The 21,980-nt window shown below is 42.3% G+C and overlaps 1 protein-coding gene across 1 annotated transcript in view; it reads right to left on the bottom strand.

The window, feature by feature from the left end:
- The window catches only part of iqgap1 (IQ motif containing GTPase activating protein 1), a 120,424-nt gene that overhangs the window by 15,484 nt on the left and 82,960 nt on the right, over nucleotides 1-21,980 (bottom strand). The window contains exons 16-25 of the mRNA XM_050041067.1: nucleotides 14,631-14,721; nucleotides 14,016-14,183; nucleotides 8,058-8,200; nucleotides 7,804-7,974; nucleotides 7,629-7,712; nucleotides 7,465-7,536; nucleotides 7,012-7,081; nucleotides 6,558-6,922; nucleotides 6,281-6,444; nucleotides 1,573-1,797 (exon numbers count right to left, since the gene is read on the bottom strand). Coding sequence (XP_049897024.1) covers nucleotides 1,573-1,797; nucleotides 6,281-6,444; nucleotides 6,558-6,922; nucleotides 7,012-7,081; nucleotides 7,465-7,536; nucleotides 7,629-7,712; nucleotides 7,804-7,974; nucleotides 8,058-8,200; nucleotides 14,016-14,183; nucleotides 14,631-14,721 — 1,553 coding nt within the window. The remainder of the gene's footprint in view (nucleotides 1-1,572; nucleotides 1,798-6,280; nucleotides 6,445-6,557; nucleotides 6,923-7,011; nucleotides 7,082-7,464; nucleotides 7,537-7,628; nucleotides 7,713-7,803; nucleotides 7,975-8,057; nucleotides 8,201-14,015; nucleotides 14,184-14,630; nucleotides 14,722-21,980) is intronic.

Genomic DNA, 21,980 nt, shown 5'->3' with positions numbered 1-21,980 from the left:
AAGGGCAGCCCCCTCACTCTGACATCTCTCCACTTTGTGCATGTATAGGTCCTGTTTGTGCATGTGTGTGTCTTTCGGACCTGTGTGTAATTGACAAGCAAGAGTGAAAAACATTGAATTTCCCCTCAGGGGGATTAATAAAGTAAATAAACTAAACTAAATGCACTTACAGCTCTCCAGTTTATAGATTAATATTTGCAAGTGACACTGGAGCTCCATGGTCGCAAAATATTACTAAATAGTAGAGGTCTGGAGCCCCACAGATACAAAAACACACACCTCACATGCTAAAACACTTTCGCTCTGGAGAAAGTGACTTGGATGGGCAGAGGGGTGTGCGCAACTTATCATAACTGGTAAGACTTTCAATGTGTGCGGGTGTGTGTGTGTGAGTGTGAGAGAGAGAGAGAGAGAGAGAGAGACCCATAGGATAGAGCGAGAGAACCGAAATGCCGAAGCGACTCTCATGCAGGTGGCTTAAAAAAATGATGCAACAATTAATACTTGACGTTCCCAATATAGTCAATTTATATATCCTACAAGGAATAAGCTATGATACATTGTGTATAATCAATATCTCACCCACCCCTACAAGGTGAGTCTGGGGGCATGTGGGTGGGGGAACAGGGAGTGCAGGGCAGGCCACGTGTGTTGTGTGTATGCATGATAGTAAAGCAATAAAGGGACAACCTGAAGGTAACATTACCAAGCGTAACCAGAGTAGTCAGGCTGTTTGGAGATAAAACCTCAGACACAATGTCCAATGAATCCTTCCCTACCTCCCTCCTCCCTCACATACAGAAGAGCTGAGTGTCACTCCATTGTCCTTCCCAGCTCCTTACAGTTAAGATAGTGGTGAAGATAACTGAAAACTGGGATTTATTAATCTTCTATCGAGACCAATTTAAGTGGATCAAAACATATCAGATGTGGAATTCATCTGCAGATGCTCCAGTTCAAAATGAGACCAACCTTTTCTTTAAATGTTAGTTTTTGAGCCACAACAAAGGCTAAAATGTGGCCTGCAACAGATTAGGTAAGGCTTGTTTTTAGCCGAGATGACTGCTGTAATTACTTTTGCTACGTGATCTTGTTGATTACTTGCTGCCCCTACTTGCAGGTTAAGAGGAGTGATGAGTCAGCAGTCAGTGATGGCATAAACCTGTCAATGAAAAAGGCCTTTCAAAAATAGTTAATCACTGCAACTACGAGAGCTCCTTGAGGATAAAGTCATGAATGTGCATAAGAAATATTAGACTGATGGGTCCAGTAGTATGTGAGATAAGCTGCAGACAGACAGATACATACATGCACACACATTTACACTACTGAACGCATTTTCCTCTCCAGGGTTAATAATATGTAACTGAGAGAAATCTATTTAATATTGATATAAAAAAAAATCTGATCGAATCATCTCAAAACGAGTTGCAGAACTTTTTTCATTTGCAGTGATGTTGCAGTATGTTTTTCCTATAAACGGAAAATTAGACAGTCACTCTCCTGTCAGGTAGAAGCCTCAAAAGAAGCTCCTAGAAGGAGCTGGCAGTGACAACCTCGTCTCCAGCTCACCTGGCCTCTCCGGTCTGCGTCTCCATCTGGTTGACCCAGCTCTTATAGATGTCCACTGGGTCAGTTTTGATGTTAAGCGTTTTGTCATCCATGATCTCCTTGACAACGGGTGCCAGGATCTGCCGCAGTGCGTTCTGTCCCCGCGCACCTCGGTGGAAACTCACCACCATCTTGATGACTGTAGGGTTTCCTGTGACGATCTCCTTCATCTGGTCCACTTTTGACCTGCAGGCAGGTGTTAAAACATTTTACCGCATATTCATGTGCCATTAAACATTTACTGTGGTCATAAATTATTTCCCCTGCCAAGGAGGTTATCTTTTTGGTTTGGTTTGTTTGTTTTTCAGCAGTATTTAAGGAAAAACTAAAACTTTGCTGTCATTAACAAAGTGAGATATGATATTTGGCCTTGGCAGAATAAATACCATACATCTTAAGATTCAGTAGATGGAAGTAAAGTTCAAAAGCACAAAAGAGTCAATTGTAGAGCTATGATTAGTCCACATCACAATCAACAGTCAACAGCGCATGCTCTGCTGCGACACCACAGTCTGTTTGTCTGTCAGCGTCTTGTCTGGTCTTTTTGTTATTTTTGTTAGTTTCTGTCAGTTTTGAGAGTCTCAGCTGTCAGGCTAAACATCCATCATGCCAGATCCATATAAAACCGTCTGGATTATATTTATAATCCTATGGATCATGAATAGGGTTGGGATCCGGATCCATAGGATTCTTTGGAACCAGGTCCAAAGTTCCGGTTCCGGTTCCATCACATTTGGAGTAACGGTTCCTGCAAACAGTTCCTAGATTGTAAAAAAACAAAAAAAAAACAACGTCACGTGCATTTCCATTAGAGTGCGGCACGGGCCGCATATTTCTGTCCGAACCCGACCGAGCCCGACATTATTTAATTACTAAAGCACTGAGTTTGTGTCACACAGTTGTTATGGTTACAGGCTTTAACAGGCCGTGTGTGCTAAGCGGAGAGGGAGACCTCCGTGTTTGAGACGGGAGCGGGCGGCGGGAGGTCCGCTTCCAGCGAGAGGAGAGGGAGAAATATAACAAAATAAGATAAAATAGGAGAAACCTGTCTCCCTCTTTTATTTTATTTTCAGCGTTTAATCAAGGTGGAGGCGGGCGGCGGGAGGTCCGAGACTTCCAGCGAGGGGAGCGGTAGAAAAAAACAGCCAATGTGTGTGTGTGTTCTGTTCAGGTGTTGTCACGTAAATAACAGTGCCCAAGCATGAATGCATATAAGTATTTTTTATTACATTGCTGTGGTTAATTTGAGGTAATAGTGTTACTGTAGAAATCAGAGAATCACTTTTTGTTGTTATATATTCTCAGGGAGATGATACAAGCTCTAAATCTGAAATACACACCACACAAATGTGTATTTTCATCTAATTGTAGGCTACTGTGCAACAGTTAGAATAAAGATTTTGTATTTGTATGATTGCATTTTTGTTTATTATATACTTGTTTAAGTATAGCAAGTATAATGACTATAATGTAGGAATTGGTAAGAGGAATCGGTAAGGAATCGGACCATTAAGAAGGAATCGGTAAGGAATCAGAATCGTTAAAATCCTAATGAGTCCCAACCCTAATCATGAATGACAGTTCAGCATTAGCACCAGAGGCTATCTAAGCGCTAGCACTGTAGGCTAGTGGCTACAGAACACTCAGCTATGCCGGGATGATCAGCTCCAACTACGGTCTTCTATCCTCTGCAATATGAAACCAGCAGTTCTCCTACCACTGGAGATTCGTCCAAGGAAAAGGGGGAGACGGGGAGTTGTACGTACGAGACTGAGAAAGCCCATCTTCCCTCCATCATACTGGCTAACGTACGCTCTCTCCAGCTCTCTAGTAGTAAGTCCAAAATGGACATACTACGGTCCAAGTGTCGGTTGGAGAGAAAATACAAAGAGGCTTGTATTATTGCCCTGACTGAAACCTGGATCAACGACAAGACACCAGATGACACCGTCAGCCTGGATGGCTTCACCACCATATGGGCGGACAGAAAGGACCAGTCAGACAAGGAAAGTGGCGGAGGGGTCTTCATATTTACCACCAAAAGTGTTGTAACAACATCAAACTCCATAATAGAGTTTGCTCACCCAACATAGAGATGCTAACCCCGTCACTTCGTCCGTTTTATCTCCCATGGGAATTCCCCACTGTAGTTATCGGTTGTGTTTACATTCATCCCAAAGCTAATATGAGAGTGGCAGCAGAGCAAGATGCAGCTAACTTTCTGATGGCTAAGTACCCCGAAGCTCCGGTGTTCTTTATGGGAGATTGTAACAACTGTACGCTCGAGGGGGTCCTGCCCTCTTCCCAACAATATGTGGACGTACCCACAAGGAAAGAACAGAGATTAAGCACTTAGAGAGAAACGGAAGCCATTCCTGCGCAAAGACTGGCCCTTAAAATAATCACTGGACAAATCAGAAATGAAATTCTTAGGGCCAAACTCAAATACAAAGACAGTTTAGAGAATGAGGTCAGAAATATGAACACAAAATAAGCCTTCCATAAAGTAAAAGTACTGACTGGTTGCGAAACTAGGCAAAATAGTTGTACAACATCAGACCCTACCACTTTGCAAATACTCTGAATACATTCTGCAAAAGGTTTGATAACCATAATTACTCTGCTGACTGTGAGGAACTGTTGAGAGCCCTTCCCTTTCAGGAGCCCACGCAGCCTCCCTTCACACAGGAGGACGTTCAACGACAGCTGGCCAGGTGCAAAGCTGTGTGCCATGGAGCTCTCCTCCATCTTTCACTCCATCTTCTGGGAATCCTACAGGACAGCCTCAGTACCCACCCTCTGGAAAACCTCCACCATCATTCCGGTACCCAAGAAACCCCGCCCCTCAGAACCTAATCATTATCGACCAGTTGCACTAACGTCAATAATCATGAAATGCTTGGAAAAACTGATCCTGAACATCATCCTGCCAGCTGTCAGACCTCAGCTGGATCCCTATCAGTTTGCTTATAGGGCCAAGCGGGGGACAGAGGATGCTGTGGTATGCCTCCTCCATCCCCTCCTTCAACATCTGGATTCACCAACGGACAACTTCGCTACAATTGGTTTTGTTGATTTTAGTTCTGCCTTTAACAATATCCAACTCCATCAGATGATCAAGAAACTCCATAGCCTCAATATCCCTTCACTTCTCATCCACTGGGTTCACAACTTTCTTAGACCTCAGACTGTTAAAGTAGGTAACAGCATTATCATCTGTTATTACAAACACCCGTGCCCCCCAGGGCTGTGTCCTCAGTCCCTTTCTGTACACTCTCTATACAAATGACTGTACTAGTCCTCATTGTAACATTGCATACTTTAAATACTCTGACGACACTGCCATTCTTGGATTACATAATGACCATAATTCTGTTACAGGTTACCAAAACACAGTCTCTCATTTTACACAGTGGTGCACAGACAACTATCTTCCATTCATGGAAAGACGGTAGAACAGGTTGATAATTTTACATATCTTGGACTCACTCTGGACAATAGACTTAGTTTTGATCAACATATTACTTCTGTGCATGCACGATCTCAGCAAAGATGTCATTCGTAAGCTCAGATCATTGTCTGTTGCCCCTCATCTTCTGCTGTTACTCTACAAAAGTATTATGCAACCTATCCTATTGTACTGCTTACCATGCTTTTTCAATCTACTGACCCTTGTTACCAAAAACAAACTTTTCAGTATTACACGTATTGCTTCCAAGATCATTAGTCTCCTCACACCTCAACTTTCTGATATGAATGAAAAAGCCATAATACGCAGTGCACTTACAATAGCAAATGACACTGATCATCCCCTCTATCGCTACTTTGAACTTTTGCCATCGGGCCGGCGATACAGAACTTTAAAATGGAAGAAGGATCGTTTAGCAGGAGCAGGAGTTTTGTCCACTTAGCCATTGCGGCATTGAACAAACTGCCTCGCTGATGTGTTGTTGGTGCCATGAGGTTTGGTCTGGAGATTCTGTGTATTGTCTCATATGTTGTGTGTGGTTTTTTTTCTGTATTGTTCCTATGTGTTGTTTTGTTTGTTTTGAACAGACTGTGAAGTCAAATATCCCTCTGGGACAATAAAGTCTAGTCTAATCTAATCTAATCTAATCTAATCTAATCTAATCTAATCTAATCCATATTCACAAGTACCAGTAATCCTCTCTCTGGGGCAGCTGACACATGTAGCTGCTCAAACGTAATACAGAAAGCAGTGGTTATGGAGCACTCAGTGATTTCATAAGAGAAGCCGTAAAACTGTAACATAATGTGAGTAAATATTAAGTTACTAAATCATACTGGTTAAGAAGTTTTTTTTTCCTGTATGCAAATATAAATTTGACTCAAGGGCAAGTGTGATACATAATATGTACATGATATTAAGTGTTTAGGGGTTTTCACGTTTGTGAAAATGTAATGTTTGTGAAGCATTTCCAATTTAAAAGTACATAATAAATGCAAAGCTGAGATGTTGAGGCTTCGGCAAGGCACAACCAGATTTTGACATCATTCCAGTAGTTTTGGAAATATATCCTGACAAATATAGTGGTTGTGCTTGCAGATTTGCATATCGTGGAGTAATGGACTATCCGATTTGGCTGAGGTCTGCGATCTCTGAGTGTCCCTCTGTGTTTTTGGATGTGCTTAAGTGTCTGGCTCTCACTTGATCTCCTCCTGCAGGGCAGTTTTGAAGAGCTTGGTTAGCAGATACTCCTCTCTCTGGTTGGAGGCGTAGTTATACAGGGTGAAGATCACAGAGTCCATGAACTTTGTGGATTTGTTCTGAGGCATCTGGAAGATCAGCTTGGCGAGATATGTGGGGTTGGTCTTAAAGGAAGCAGACATTTGGTTAAATATTAGAGAGGTATGGACATGGAAGGCAGCTGCTGTGATTCTGTTGTTCAGGATCTATAAAGAACAGAGATGTGCTGTTACAATACCTGCAACAGGTAAAAGAGGTACTGGTAGGCTTCCAGTTTGACCCTCTTTTCCTTGCTGAGGGCCTTCAGGCCTCCCTTCTGCTTGTTCATCATCATCATGTCAGATAGCTGGCCCTTGTTCTTCTTGGTCAGCTTCTTACTGTGGGACACCACCTCTTGCAAAGTAATCTTGTTTTTGACCAGTAGCCCAATCTTGATGTCCATCAGGTTCAGGTCATTCTCCAGCTGCTGGTTGGAGCGGATGTTGGTGACCACCTCCTCGCGGAGCCGCATCAGTTCCAGCTCCTCCTGGAAGTCCTGATCACTGTGGTCCAGCAGGTGGACAAACTTCCTCACCACCGCCATCGGGGGGTCGTCAGCACTGACTGTGTAAGGAAGGACATGTTGAGAGTTTAAGTGACCATCGAAGCTAGAGACCAGTTAGCACAAAAAGTCAGTTTGGAATCGTACTCACTCAATGTCTTGTAGTCATCTCTGGCCTTGTTGGCTCTAATGAAAGCCTGAATCTTCACCACATCATTGATCTGCAGGAAAAAACAATTATTTATATGATCAATAGTCTTCATTATAAACAGCACAAACTTGATTAATGTGTACTGTCCTTTTTATAAATAAAATAAACTGAAACTCCACTGTGAGTTAAAGTGGAAATGACTTTGCTCATGTCAGAGTGCTAAATGAGCCTCCCTGGAACCCCACAGGACACGGACTAAATGTCAGCAGATACATTGGGGGAAAATTATGCACAGTGAATTTAAACTTTTATTAGATAACACTCCAGTTTATCTACTTTAACACCTAATTCCTCCGACAGAAAATTTACAACCCCTTGTCTCGGTTCCCTCAAATTGTCAAAAACTCAAATAGCTACTTTTATGCAATAAGGATTTAGGCTACAAATACTCACATGATCTTGGAAGTACTTTAGGCGATCCTTGTACCTCTTACGAGCTTGGTGCATCCGAACCATGGACTGTATCTGAGAAAGGCACAAACGAATTCTTCAGTCTTAACTGCATTTTTACTGCTGATTATCATACTCGGATTACAGACAATATTTACAAAATTTACCTTGACAGCCTCTGCAGTGTGGTCCTTCAGATACTGCTTACGATCTTTGAACTTCTTCCTCTGCTTGTGACCTTTCCAGTGGGCCTAAGAAAAAAGCAATCAGTGGAGTAAGTCCTGCCAGCAGACACAAGCTTCGATGTGTAAAATAGGACAATTATATACAGTTCTGTCTCACCTGTATGCATGTAACAGCTGGGTCTTGGGATTTCAGGAAGACCATACGCTCCTTTAGGGCTTTTCTCACCAGGTAGCCACGGCAATGAGCTTGCAGCTTGGCAATTAGAGACTCATTAGCCAGCCACAGCTGCTCTCTGTTGTAGGCTGTGGTTACCCCGGAAACCACCGACTGACAGGTAACATAATACAACCAGTTTATGGGGGTGTTAAAAAGCTACAGCCATGCAGTGCTGCACAGGAACAGTGGCCTACCTGGATGTCCTCCTTGTTGAGCTGGGTGTTGTTCTGTATGAAGCCCTCTGGCTCCACCCAGGTGCCCTCCTTGGTCTCCAGATTATAGTAGTAGTTGTGTCCTCCCTTTACCCAGTGCTTCACCCACTTACTGCCATTATCACCTGGATAGGCAGCGTAACAGAATGCAAATGAACAAGAAGGAGGCACAACTTGGGACAATGATTAGTCGGAAGCCTCATCCGTCCATCTTACATTTATTTCAGAATATGATTTTTAATTACAATATTGGATGATCTTAGGTTTTCTTTTTCTGGAAATCACAAGTGAAAAGGCAAATCAGTGCAGTTTGTAGGTAGAGATGCATGTGTGAAGGAGATTTCACCTCTGTCAGACTTGCAGTGTAGGCAGATACCACCATTCAAAAAATGACATTTGGACACTAAGTTCTAATGTCCTCATCAGGCTAATCAGCGTAACTTAAAGGGGACTTGTTATACGTATGTTTTCTTTAAGAACATAAGAGGGCTTAAGATACACCAAAGCCGAACCATCTGTGGAAAAGAGGGGCCACAGGAGCAGCGCACAGCGGTAGCACCTGGTGAGAAGCAGGAGAACTCCAGGCAGGAAGTGCCCCACAGCACTGGAGATCTCTCAGCACCTGTGTCACCTCAAGACCTCAGGAGGGATCCACCTGATGCCACCCCAGAGAGCCAACCCCACCCCGCAAGAGAACGAATCAAATGGCCCAAGATGGGCAACAACAAGGAATGGCACCAACTAGACCAAGATCTCGACAACATGCTAGAAGCCACACTAGCAGGGACAGCTGAGCAGAAAGTCAATACTCTCACAACAATAACATACAATCTGGCAAGGGAGCGTTTTGGAATCTAAGATAAGAAAGTTAACATCAAGTCTGCACACCAGCCAAGCAGAAGAGAAAGGCAAATCCATCATTTGAGTGAAGAAATCAAGATGCTCACCAAGCAGTTCAAAAGAGCCCCTGCTGATGAAAGGGAAGGCATCAAGGATCTGACGATTCAACTCCGGGAACACCTCTGCAGACTCTGAAGAGCAGAAAGCACTTGGAAAAAGAGGAAGGATAGGGAGAAGAAAAGATCACAGTTCACCAAAGACCCCTTCCAATTCACCAGAACACTGCTGGGTGAAGCAAAATCTGGAAGGCTGACCAGCCCCAGAGAAGATGTGGAGGTGTTCTAGAGGGAGACCCACAATGACATCTCCAGAAACCAAGCCCTGGATGCCAACCCAGACATCAACAGCATTAAGACCCCAGAAAAAGAGCTCAACATCAGTGAACCATCCTGGAAGTAAGTCCAAGAGATGGTGAAGAAGGCCAGAACAGGATCTGGCCCTGGCCCAAGTGGTATACTCTACAAGGTATATAAGAAATGCATAATGCTCCTTCGGAGGCTGTGAAAGCTGTTACGGAGGATCTGGAGAAAGGGCACCATTCCATCATGTTGGAAGAAGGCAGAGGGCTGTTTCGTGCCAAAGGAAGAGAACTCCTCAACCGCTGACCAATTCATAACAATGTCACTGCTAAGTGTAGAAGGCAAATCTTCTTTTCTGTACTGGCCAAGAGGATGACCTCATACATGACACAGAACAGATACATCGACACCGCTATCCAAAAAGGTGGAATCCCAGGCTTCTCTGGATGTGTGGAAAAACACCGGAGTTCTCAGTCAGATGATCCGGGAGGCCAAAGCCAGCAATGGCAACCTGACTGTTGTCTGGCTGGAATGCCTACGGATCAATCCCTCATGCCCTCATCCATGTAGCATTAGACCACTACCACATCCCTCACCACATCAAGGGAATGATCACCAGCTACTTTGGCGGAATCCAGCTACGATTCAAGATAGCCCTTTTTACAACTCAGTGGCAAAGCCTGGAAAAGGGGATCGTAACTGGCTGCACTATGTCCCCCATCCTCTTCATCATGGGAGTTAACCTCCTAATAACAGCTGCGGGGAAAGAAGCTCGGGGTCCAAAAATGGAGTCAGGCATCCGACAATCCCCAATAAGAGGTTACATGGACAACCTTACTGTGACAATCACAACCCATGTGGAGGCGAGGTGGGTGCTAACTGTTCTGGACCACATGGCAACGTGGGCTAGAATTAAGTTTAAGCCAAAGAAATCCAGGAGTATGGTGATCAGGAATGGGAAATTGACCAACAGGTGCAAGCTGCATGTACAAGGGGAAGTGATTCCATCGATAGAGAAGAATCCAATCAAATGCCTGGGAAAGTGGTTCGATGCTTCACTTACTGACAGGAACAACATCGCCAGTACAGAAAAGCAGACAGAGGAATGGCTGAGGAGGATCAAAAAATCAGGGCTCCCGGGGAAGTTTAAAGCATGGCTTTACCAACACGGACTGTTGCCAAGACTCATGTGGCTGTTGACTGTGTATGAAATTCCTATGACAAGCATAGAAGGAGTGGAGAGGAAGATCAATAAGTACCTCCGAAGGTGGTTGGGAATCCCTCCAAGCTTCACTACAGTAGGCCTCTACATAAGATCAGGGCAGCTCCAACATCCTCTGTCATCCATGGTGGAAAAAGTTAAGGTTGCAAAGTGCAGAGTCGTAATGACATACAGAGACTCCCAGGATGAACAGGTCAGACATGCAGGCGTTATCACAAGATCAGGATGCAAGTGGGCAGCTGACTCATCTGTTGCACAAGCCAGGAGGAGGAGATGGGCAGTGATTTGGCCACCACTGCTGACCCACCACCAGGAGGGTGTTGCGGTTAAGGGTCGAAACACCCAATGAACGATGGGTATCGCCTGATGACATCAACTCCTCCTGGCCAAGGCTACATTCACTTAAGGTGAATGAAGGGGAAGCATCTTCAGATGTATTTGTAATCCAGGTTCGTACTTATATTTTGGCTTTGTGCTAGTTTACATGCTTTAATGTTCAAAAAACACCCTTTTTCCCCCATAATGCTTGTGCTGAAACACCTGGATTCTGTTCTGTCTGAAATGCTCTGTTTTAGAGCCTGTCTCTTCAGCCCCACTCCCACCAAGCAGTCCGGTACAGTTCAGTTCAGTCCCCAGTTTTGCTCATCCCTCTGTTGGGCTACCTAGCACACAGATCTGGTACTAAAAGATAGAGCTAACCTCTTATGGATGACAAACACTTTAAATAATGAGTGGGTCTTCAAGCGTTTCAAAATACATTTTAATTTTGACCTGATTATGTGATCGCCTGCCTAGGAGGGACTAAATGCACAAACCCACTATTTTTAAATATCCCATGGAGAGAGACTCTCACTGCAGCCTGTTCTATTTTGTTCTGAAAATGTCTGCGTGCAGAGTCGTTCTGTCAGTGATAAATGAGGTGCAGACATACATCTGTGTCACCGGTGCCGGACGAAGCAGTGAGTGACAACAACCCTGCCAACATTTAAGAGTACTGCTTGCTGTGGAAATGCTAAACGGACCAAGGGTCTACGCACCATGTCTGCAGGGTTAGTTTTGGTTCCAAAGGTACCATACTGAAAGTGCTTGGTGGAAACGGGGCTTTTAAGACACCCTCCCGAAAAAACCCAGTCTGCTCCGATTGGTCAGCATTTCCAGGTCATCTGCATCTCAGTGTCTTTGAACTTTTATTGCAGCTAAGGAAATCACTGTAACTGAGTACAGCGGCGCTTTCTACTGTAAAAAAGGAACAATAATGGCTTCTAAACCAAAATCTTCACAACCAGATGTGTTCAAGCAAGAATATGATACAAAACTGGGGAGAAATTAACACAGCAACCAAGTTAACAGGTTTCCCTGACAACAGCATGTTGCTACATATAGCAGTGCACTTGAAATCAGGAAATGACTGTGTAGCAGCACTTTCTCCCGTCAAAACTCACCATAACAGGGAGAAATAACAACTCAGACAACTAAAATTACGTGTTTCCCTGATGTTAGCATGTAGCTAGACGCGACAGTGTATGTAATATAAACACTTGTAGTAAAATGCCTGGCGCAGTTGAACATATAAAAAAATTAGTCGCAATCTGATGTAAGCTTGTCTCAGAAGAAAAACCCACTGGAAACAGAGTATTCACAACAGTCAAAAGCCTGAGGTTTTTACACACAGGGATTTCTTTTACATATGTTTACCTCATTATTTGAAAATCTGGCCACACTCTACACTGTTACATTATACAGTGGGTACAGAAAGTATTCAGACCCCTTTAAATTTTTCACTCTTTGTTTCATTGCAGCCATTTACTAAAATCAAAAAAGTTCATTTTATTCCTCATGAATGTACACTCAGCACCCCATCTTGACAGAAAAAAACAGAAATGTAGAAATTTTTGCAAATTTATTAAAAAAGAAAAACTGAAATATCACATGGTCATAAGTATTCAGACCCTTTGCTCAGTATTGAGTAGAAGCACCCTTTTGAGCTAGTACAGCCATGAGTCTTCTTGGGAATGATGCAACAAGTTTTTCACACCTGGATTTGGGGATCCTCTGCCATTCTTCCTTGCAGATCCTCTCCAGTTCTGTCAGGTTGGATGGTGAACGTTGGTGGACAGCCATTTTCAGGTCTCTCCAGAGATGCTCAATTGGGTTTAGGTCAGGGCTCTGGCTGGGCCAGTCAAGAGTGGTCACAGAGTTGTTCCGAAGCCACTCCTTTGTCATTTTAGGTGCGTGCTTAGGGTCATTGTCTTGTTGGAAGGTGAACCTTCGGCCCAGTCTGAGGTCCTGAGCACTCTGGAAGAGGTTTTCTTCCAGGATATCTCTGTACTTGGCCGCATTCATCTTTCCTTCAATTGCAACCAGTCGTCCTGTCCCTGCAGCTGAAAAACACCCCCATAGCATGATGCTGCCACCACCATGTTTCACTGTTGGGACTGTATTGGGCAGGTGATGAGCAGTGCCTGGTTTTCTCCACACATACCGCTTAGAATTAACGCCAAAAAGTTCAATCTTGGTCTCATCAGACCAGAGAATCTTATTTCTCATAGTCTGGGAGTCCTTCATGTGTTTTTTGGCAAACTCTATGCGGGCTTTCATATGTCTTGCACTGAGGAGAGGCTTCCGTCGGGCCACTCTGCCATAAAGCCCCGACTGGTGGAGGGCTGCAGTGATAGTTGACTTTGTGGAACTTTCTCCCATCTCCCTACTGCATCTCTGGAGTTCAGCCACAGTGATCTTTGGGTTCTTCTTTACCTCTCTCACCAAGGCTCTTCTCCCACGATTGCTCAGTTTGGCTGGACGGCCAGGTCTAGGAAGAGTTCTGGTCGTCCCAAACTTCTTCCATTTAAGGATTATGGAGGCCACTGTGCTCTTAGGAACCTTGAGTGCTGCAGAAATTCTTTTGTAACCTTGGCCAGATCTGTGCCTTGCCACAATTCTGTCTCTGAGCTCCTTGGGCAGTTCCTTCGACCTCATGATTCTCATTTGCTCTGACATGCACTGTGAGCTGTAAGGTCTTATATAGACAGGTGTGTGCCTTTCCTAATCAAGTCCAATCAGTTTAATTAAACACAGCTGGACTCCAATGAAGGAGCAGAACCATCTCAAGGAGGATCAGAAGAAATGGACAGCATGTGAGTTAAATATGGGTGTCACAGCAAAGGGTCTGAATACTTATGACCATGTGATATTTCAGTTTTTCTTTTTTAATAAATTTGCAAAAATTTCTACATTTCTGTTTTTTTCTGTCAAGATGGGGTGCTGAGTGTACATTCATGAGGAATAAAATGAACTTTTTTGATTTTAGCAAATGGCTGCAATGAAACAAAGAGTGAAAAATTTAAAGGGGTCTGAATACTTTCCGTACCCACTGTATGTGTAACAGAAAATAAGCAGAACAGTCCCCCTTTAAAAAACAGAAACCACTGAAAAGATGCATCACTCCTCTGAATTTCTTAAGAATTATTGACAAGTACAACAATTCTCACTATTTTTGTCATCCCTAGATTTTCTCCTCACCTTCTTCTTTTTTCTTGTCTTTGATCTTGGACAGGTCATCCTGGTAGGTCTGGGCACACTCAGAGGTAACGCCATACAGTCCTGCCTCAGGGTTCCGCAGAGCAGCTAGGGTCTGAGCTGGATCGCCACTATCAACTGCCTCATTGATAGCCTGGATAGACTGCGAGACTGCAGATACAGACACAGAACCAACCCAGCCCATTATGAGAGCCAATCCACCCTACCTGACCAGCAAAAAAATGCATTAATCAATGACCCAAACCTGACCTGCAAACCTTCAAACTGGAGCTGAACGTTTCTGGTAATGATCTCAACTGAAAATGCTGATGTCCTATGTGGTTTGCTTATGACGTAACAGCAGTACATATTTAATGTATTCAGTGTGGACAGAGAGATGCTTACATGTTGTTAGGACATGGTGGTAGGCCTGCATATTTTCATAAGGAAATCTTTTTACTGTACATTATAACCACAGAGATTTAAATATGTCAGACTTTAAGAGATTTCCCTGATAACTGATAAACAGGAACACTGATAAACAGATGGATAGCAAATGTTCTGCAATCATATATAAAAATAGCTCCAGTAAAATGAAAAGAGAGTGCGTGTTCTCACAGTGTAAAGCCTCCTGTGTATCCTGGTTCGCCTTCAGAATGGCATCCTGGATCTCATCCAGCCACAGCACAGCAGAGGGGTCCTGGGTCTCCTGGAAGGACACGTGCAAATATGTTCAGAAACAAACAGGACACAGCAAGCACATGCACATGCGCGCGCACCTGCATTTGTATTGTGCCTTCCTTGTCATGTGACCACTCAGAGCTTTACACTACGAGTCACATTCACCCATTCACACACTGGTAGCCGAGGCTACCATACAGGGTGCCACCTGCTACTCAGTTTTTTAACACATTCACACAACAATGGAACAGTCATCGGGAGCAATTTGGGGTTAAGTATCTTGCTCCAGGATACTTCGACATGCAGACTGGAGGAACTGATTGGAGGACGACCCGCTCTACCTCTGAGCCACAGCCGCCCCTAAAAAAGGTGGTGGGAAAAGATGGGGAAAAGTGTGGATATATCCATATATGTTCTTGGCCAAATTAGTCGTTACATATCGGCATATCAGATATCGGCAAAAAATCCAATATCGTGCACCCCTAACCAATATACAAGTTTTAGGGTATACTATGATGTAAAAGTTGATGGTTATCATACTGTGTTCACTTGCTTATCTACGATATTAAACAAAAAAAATGCGACTGGACGGAGAATCTCCCCTTTATTTTTGTTATTGTCTAAGGGGAGACAGAACATACTTCCATTAACAAAATGCTTTCAAGTTTCAATTATAGTAATAAAACGTTTGTTCTCCCAAAAGTAACCCTTCTGTTTTCATTCCTTCAGGGTTCATTCTGACTGACAATAATTCTGCAACATCATGAAACCACAATATTTTCTGAGACAGTTATCGTACCGTGAAAATCTCATACCAATGGAACCCTTGAATGTATGATGGTTTTTTAGGTCGTTAGGTTGTGTGTGGTTGTTGTCATCATGGTTTGGTTTATTAACAACATCCTGATATAGTTAAAATATAACATATCAGACTTTGTTGGAAACAGCACAATAAAGTCCTTGATTTATTTCCAGTGCTATCTGTGAGGTTTTCACCAGCCTTTATTAAGATGAAGACAGGCATTACTCTCCCTGCCGCTGGCCAAAAAAGGAATAGCCAGATATTAGGCATAAACAGTGCACAAGAGGGCTGAGATAATTAGAAGCCCTTTTGTTAATAGCAAATACACCCATCCTCCTGGCATGTGTCTATCAACTCATTTTAGTTCTATCTTAAAATGGGTTTCACAGATTCTCCCTGCTAGTTCTTCTATAATCCACAGTCCCGTATTGTTTGATAACTACAGGATGCAATTTTCATTCACATTACAAAAAAATCCAGTAGACTTTTTCAGGAGTGGAACAATGAAGTCTTTCAAACTGCGTTAAGTCAGCTGTGGGTTAAATGTGTGCAGCTGCACCCAGTATTCAGCTTACACCATCTCTTACAGTTGCATGTATTCTGGTCTGTTTTCCTGCTACAGTTGGTGGGGATAGCTCTGTGAATGTTCTCTAAAGTTGCAACTGAGAAGCCTTTGCTTTTTGGTTCGAGGTAATGACACATTTAAACTATTACCTGCTCCTGTAGCAGCTAGAAACATGCAGACATACTGTCACCACAATTGGCCATAAGAACAGAAAAATACACCACACCTAGAGGTGGAAAGTGACTAAGTACATTTATTCAAGTACTATACTACTAATTAAGTACACTTTTGAGGTACTTGTGATTTACTTGAGTAATTCAGTTTGCTTCTACTTTATACTTCCTACTTCACTTTATCTCAGATCTCATCTTTTGTACTTTTTACTTCATATTGATCATCATCATATTGATTTTAAAACTTAAGTTACCATACAGATTTAGATTATTAATACAAAACATTACCGAAGAATAAGTGCATTATAGATGAAACTACCCAGCAGAATTTAAAGTCATTAAAATTAGCTCCCCTTTACCAACTGCAACACTAGTGATGAACACATTCATGCATCAATAATTATAACATATATTATTCTGAAATTAGCCACTCTGCATAATGCATGGTTTTACTTTTGATACTTCATATAATTTGATGCCAAAATTTTTGAACTTTAAATAAAATTTTGAATGCAGGACTTATACCTGTTACAGGTATTTCTTTACTGTGACATTGCTGCTTTCACTTAAGTAAAAGATTAGCGTACTTCTTCAATCACTGGCAGCACCACAGACTTAAAGATGCAAGAAATATTACCAATAGAAGTTTTTTAACAGTGTTTTCTCAGCATACAGACCACAGCAAGACCTAAACACTGAGTTCAGCTGTATGACTGTAGTTATATGACACTGCAGCCAGATGGCATACTCTGTCTCTGTATAATGTGTCTGGCAGCTGTGTGCTACACGCTGCTACTTTCTAGAGCCTGCTCCAACAGGCAACTCATTGGTTACAGCCTCCCCCACCATGTGTCCCACCCCTTTATATTGTGCGTCACGGTAGACGAGGGGAGGATTGTCTATATGTGGGTATGTGTGTTTGTGAAATTTGTGATACCCGATTTTGAAGGTTTCTTATGTAAGGGAAGGGGAGTTGCACCAGCATGCAGCAGGACTCAAATGAGCTCCATCTTTATAATAAACAGAGCTGTACCTGCAGCCTGGGCCAGCGCTGATAAGTGTTTGTATGTTTGCACTTGGCAGCTGTACTTGGTACTTATTTGTGTGTGGGTGATGAGTCCCTGCAGCTGGCGGAAGGTGCAAGGCAGGGTGTGGTGCCAGAGTGGGCAGGGGGACTGGATGAGGAATTGGGCATAGCTTGGTGTAGTTATACTTATAAGCACATCATAGAAACAGAGGAGGTACAAGCTGCATTTTTTTACTTCTTGGAAAACCACGAGGTCATTCACATCTATCATGTCAAAAGGGACATAAACATGGAGAGCTTGAAGACACACACATACAGTGGGGGATATAAGTATTCAGTGCGTCAATTTTTTTTTTTCATTAAACATATTTCCAATGCAGGTATTCACATAAAATTTACACCAGACATTGATATTAACTCAATATAACTGCAGATAAAGATTTTTTTTTTTCCTCAGTCGATCCCACCTCCGATGATCCTTCCCTCTCAGCTGGGAATATCTTTTCGGCACTAACCCCTTGAAACCCAACAGGAAGCTCACACTACCCTAACTACTTCCTCTGCCTTTAGCTAATCGCCTCAAATGGCCACATTCCCTAATCAACAACCAGAGGATTTTGTGTGTGTGTGTGTGTGTGTGTGTGTGTGTGCGTGTGCTTGTGCCTGTTGGTCTGGCCCATTTATTACAGTGGTCAGCTTTCTGCCCTTTTATGGAAGCAAATGACTGAAGCCTGGCTTGTTATTTCCAACGGCTGTGAAATCTGCAGGAAAATACTGTGCTTTCTTTATCTCTCCTGTTTTTTTTGTTGTTTTTTTTGTTTTCTGGGTTAAGTTACGAAAGTATGACAAGTTCCCACATGATGTATTCAAGGGTTAAGATATAACTGATGGCTATTGACTTTTGAAACAGTGTGGGCACAGACAGAGTATTTTGGAGTCCGGCTTGATAACAGACGTCCTTTATCTGTATTTACACAGAATAAAAACAGACTCAGGACTAAAATGGATACACTGAGAATATTTACAGACCATGTTCTTGAAGAACAGTTCACGCCAAAATCAAAAATACATATTCTTCCTTTTCCCTGAATTTTTTGCATTTTTACACAGAACCAAAAAACGGCAGCATCATGCCGCCGCAGTGTGTGATTTCAGACAGCATGCAGGCAATCAAAAGAGGCGTGATGCACATGACATGTAATACAACAGTGTCAGCCTCTAGTGTGACATATAACACATGCATCGGTAGTGCTCTATAAACAATAACAATGGCATTAACATGGCAATAACATTCATTTACCATCCCTGTAAAATGGGAGCTGATCTGGTCCTCTGCTCAGAGGTAAGGAGCTCCTGGACCAAGGGTTTCCCTCTCAATTATTTATTTGTGGATGCCCGCTATGAATAAAACATCTGCTGTCACATTTTGATTTTCCATTTTTGGAGCTGGACCGTTCATTAGGCATGCTGTTGGAATATATACAGTTATCAATTACTTCACATTCTCGCAGCACAGAGCAGCAGAATATCAGGCACCTTAACCATTCTTTGTGCTGGGTCTAAAAGTTTGCTTTCACTCACAAACAGCTGCTCCTCTCAACCAGCGATCTGATCTAATCTGTATTCGGATCGATTGTTCAATTATCCTGTGACTCAAAATGCCTAAGACTGCTGCTGAGGAAAACACTGAATTCTGCCTGCGCTACATTCACGGACTGGCGAAAACCTCAGAATTTAAAGACTGAGAAAGGGAACACTGACTGATACAAAGGCAAGAAACAAACAAATAAAAATTGCAAGTTACACCCATGGTAGGACGCACACATAACACATCATCAAAACATCACACCCATGCCACCTATAATCCTGTCCTGCTGGCTGTCCCTTTTGTACAGATATTGTTTCAGGGCTGTTACTACCTCTACTCTTGGCTCAGAGGGAAGACAACTCTATCGTCTGATTCCACGATTCTATCTTTTATATAGAACAGCAAGGTGGTGTAACAGTGCAATATTCCCGCCTTTAACAGGCAGTGTAAAAGGGGTTAACTTGCTCAGCAAACGTTAGATGCACGATTCCTTCTGTGCGGTGATAAAATTAGTGGGTGTAGTTTGGAAGAAAGAAAACAGTTCCTACATGAAACTGTTCACAACAAGGTCTGTGGATTATCTTGAATAACTGGGTCATGATTTCTGGAAAGAGACATTTCTGTTAGGTTTTTCTCTTTTTTTTTTCTTTTTCTTTTTTTTGGGGGGCACTTTGAGCACAACAAGCGTACTGGAGAGAAGGTAGACATCTCCATGGCCAATATCTCATCTCAATATTCATCAGCTGGCCTTTCTAATGTAAAGATGCAGGCAAATGATTCAGAGAGAGCAAGGCGCTGATGATCTGCTCTCCAGAGAGACAATGCTTCTGTTCAGTGTGTGTCCTCTGGATTCACAGATGCACATGTGAAACCGAAGAGTAGTGATAAAATGAGAAAAGACAGGTCAAATCTCAGAAGAGACAGACAGAAAGAGAGAGAGAGACAGGTCAGATACAGACAGGAAGTAAGCAAGGGAGAGATGACTGCAACATTGCATCAGCAGTCTGATGGTGTCATATGGGCTTCAGAGCCCTGAGTCACAAGGAGCCATCTGCAACCACGATGGCTCTATGATCCCACTGAGCTATGACCACATATCACAATAATACAGAAATACATCATTTGAACATCCAGAACTCTTTAACATGTACACTTAAGAAACAATTAATCAAGCCATCAATGATGGCAACAGCTGCTTATTCCAAAACAAACAGAGAATATGACAATATATAATGTGATTCATTTTGGGCTCAAAGTAGGGCTGGCTGCTTCAAATTAGCATCATGGTATCAAAAACTATATATATTTTTTCAGTATCCATTTATATCAAAAATATAAAATGCTTTAATTGGAATAAAAAAATTGTTAACACCTCCACTTGGGAATATGCATGCAATATTCTTCATTTGAGGGTATGGATTACTTATTGGTAATAAAAAATACTGACTGTTATTCAGGTGCAGGAATTCTAAACAAACTGGAGCAGATATCTGAGCTCTTATCCAATATCTTACTGCCTGAATGAGAGCAAATATTTAGGGATGCACAGATTTATTTTGTGTGAATATTTTTGACTGCCATGGGGCATATCAAAAAATACAATGACATTCACCGATGGCAGTGGCCAATGTTTTTCTGTTGTGTCATGTCAATTTTGCGCAGTCCAGAGTAACTGTCTTGTTGTCCCAGGGACAATAGAAAATTGGTTTAGAACGAACAGAGATCTTTCCTGAGATGCCTTTACGATGAAAGTACATGGTAAACTAACTACTGATGAGTCACGGGCATAGACTGTATAAAATAATGGGCACAGCTTCCATGGCATCACCCATTGGTTTGTGGACTCCTGTTTTGATAGTGTTTGGCTTTAGCATTACTACAAGTAGCGGTGTTACTAACTTAACTACATTTCTCAGTAGTATGGTGGTAACATCACTACTTCTTGAGTCAAATAGCTTTTCAGTAGTGAAGCTGATTAATGGACCGAGTAGCACGGTAGCATCCACAAAAGTTACAAGCTCTTTTCCCAGGAAAAACTCTGCAACAAGTAATGTGACTGACACCAGCGCCACACCAAGGCATGTAGACAAGGGAAGCATTTCCTTATGACACCACATACTAATCCCTCAGTTTATTCTGCTTGCTGCTTTCGCTACTGGCTTTTGTTGGCAAGACCTGCCCTACTCTGCATCTGATTGACTCTGGTAACATCATGGTGATACTGGCTTTCTTGTTTCATGAGGGTTTAAAGGAACATATTGGTGATATTGTAATTTATGCTATTATGTATTTGACAAGGTATTTATGGATTATGGTTATGTTTGCACATGGGTAAGAGCTAATTTTATTTATTTGTGTGTGTGTCTTACGGTGTTTTCTAGAGAAAAGGTGTTTTAGAAGGAGAAATTTAACAATGGTGTTCAAATAATATGGATGACGGCTGAACATAATTTAAGACTTTCGAAAACATCAGTATGCTTCACCATTGTCTGACCTAGGGTTTGCTACACTATGGTTTCCCCGATAATGCTACATTGTGAAAAACAAATCTGTGTTGAAATCGGCAGGAGGAGAACTAGTTATTATTAGCTGTTAGCAGCAAGTGGCCGGAATTTACATGTAATGGAGGTTGCATTGACATACGTTATGATAAATTCTAGCTCTATTCAGTAAAAATGAGCATTAAGCGAGGGTTAATTATGATGTTATCATGATGTGTTCAAATATAATCTCATGAAAATCCTTGTTAGGTGAGAAACTCAAATACAGTTGTTTGAAGAAGAAACTCACTGTTTTCACAGTAATATAAAGGGCACAATAGGCACATCCCTTCAAATACTGAACTTCAAACAGCTGTACGTTTTGGCCCCTAACAGCTTGTTTAAGCAGGAAACAGGCCTCCCTTTATCATTACTATAACTATATTCATTAGAATCATTAAAATACAACTATACATATCATATGCCCAGTCATAATGTATATAGCCCTGACAGCTTTCAACTGTTGGAGCTGCAGTAAAAAGTCTGGATGTAACTGTAGCCTGGAGCTAAATCAAGTGTTTGCATAATGGTCCCTGAATACTAAATACACACAGAAAAGCAGATCACAAAAGGAGAGACCAGGACACAGACA

This window comes from Epinephelus moara, chromosome 1 (assembly GCF_006386435.1).
Source record: "Epinephelus moara isolate mb chromosome 1, YSFRI_EMoa_1.0, whole genome shotgun sequence".
Lineage (NCBI taxonomy): Eukaryota > Metazoa > Chordata > Actinopteri > Perciformes > Serranidae > Epinephelus > Epinephelus moara.
The sequence above is the reverse complement of the archived record's forward strand: the minus strand, read 5'-3'. Positions and strand labels throughout refer to the sequence as shown.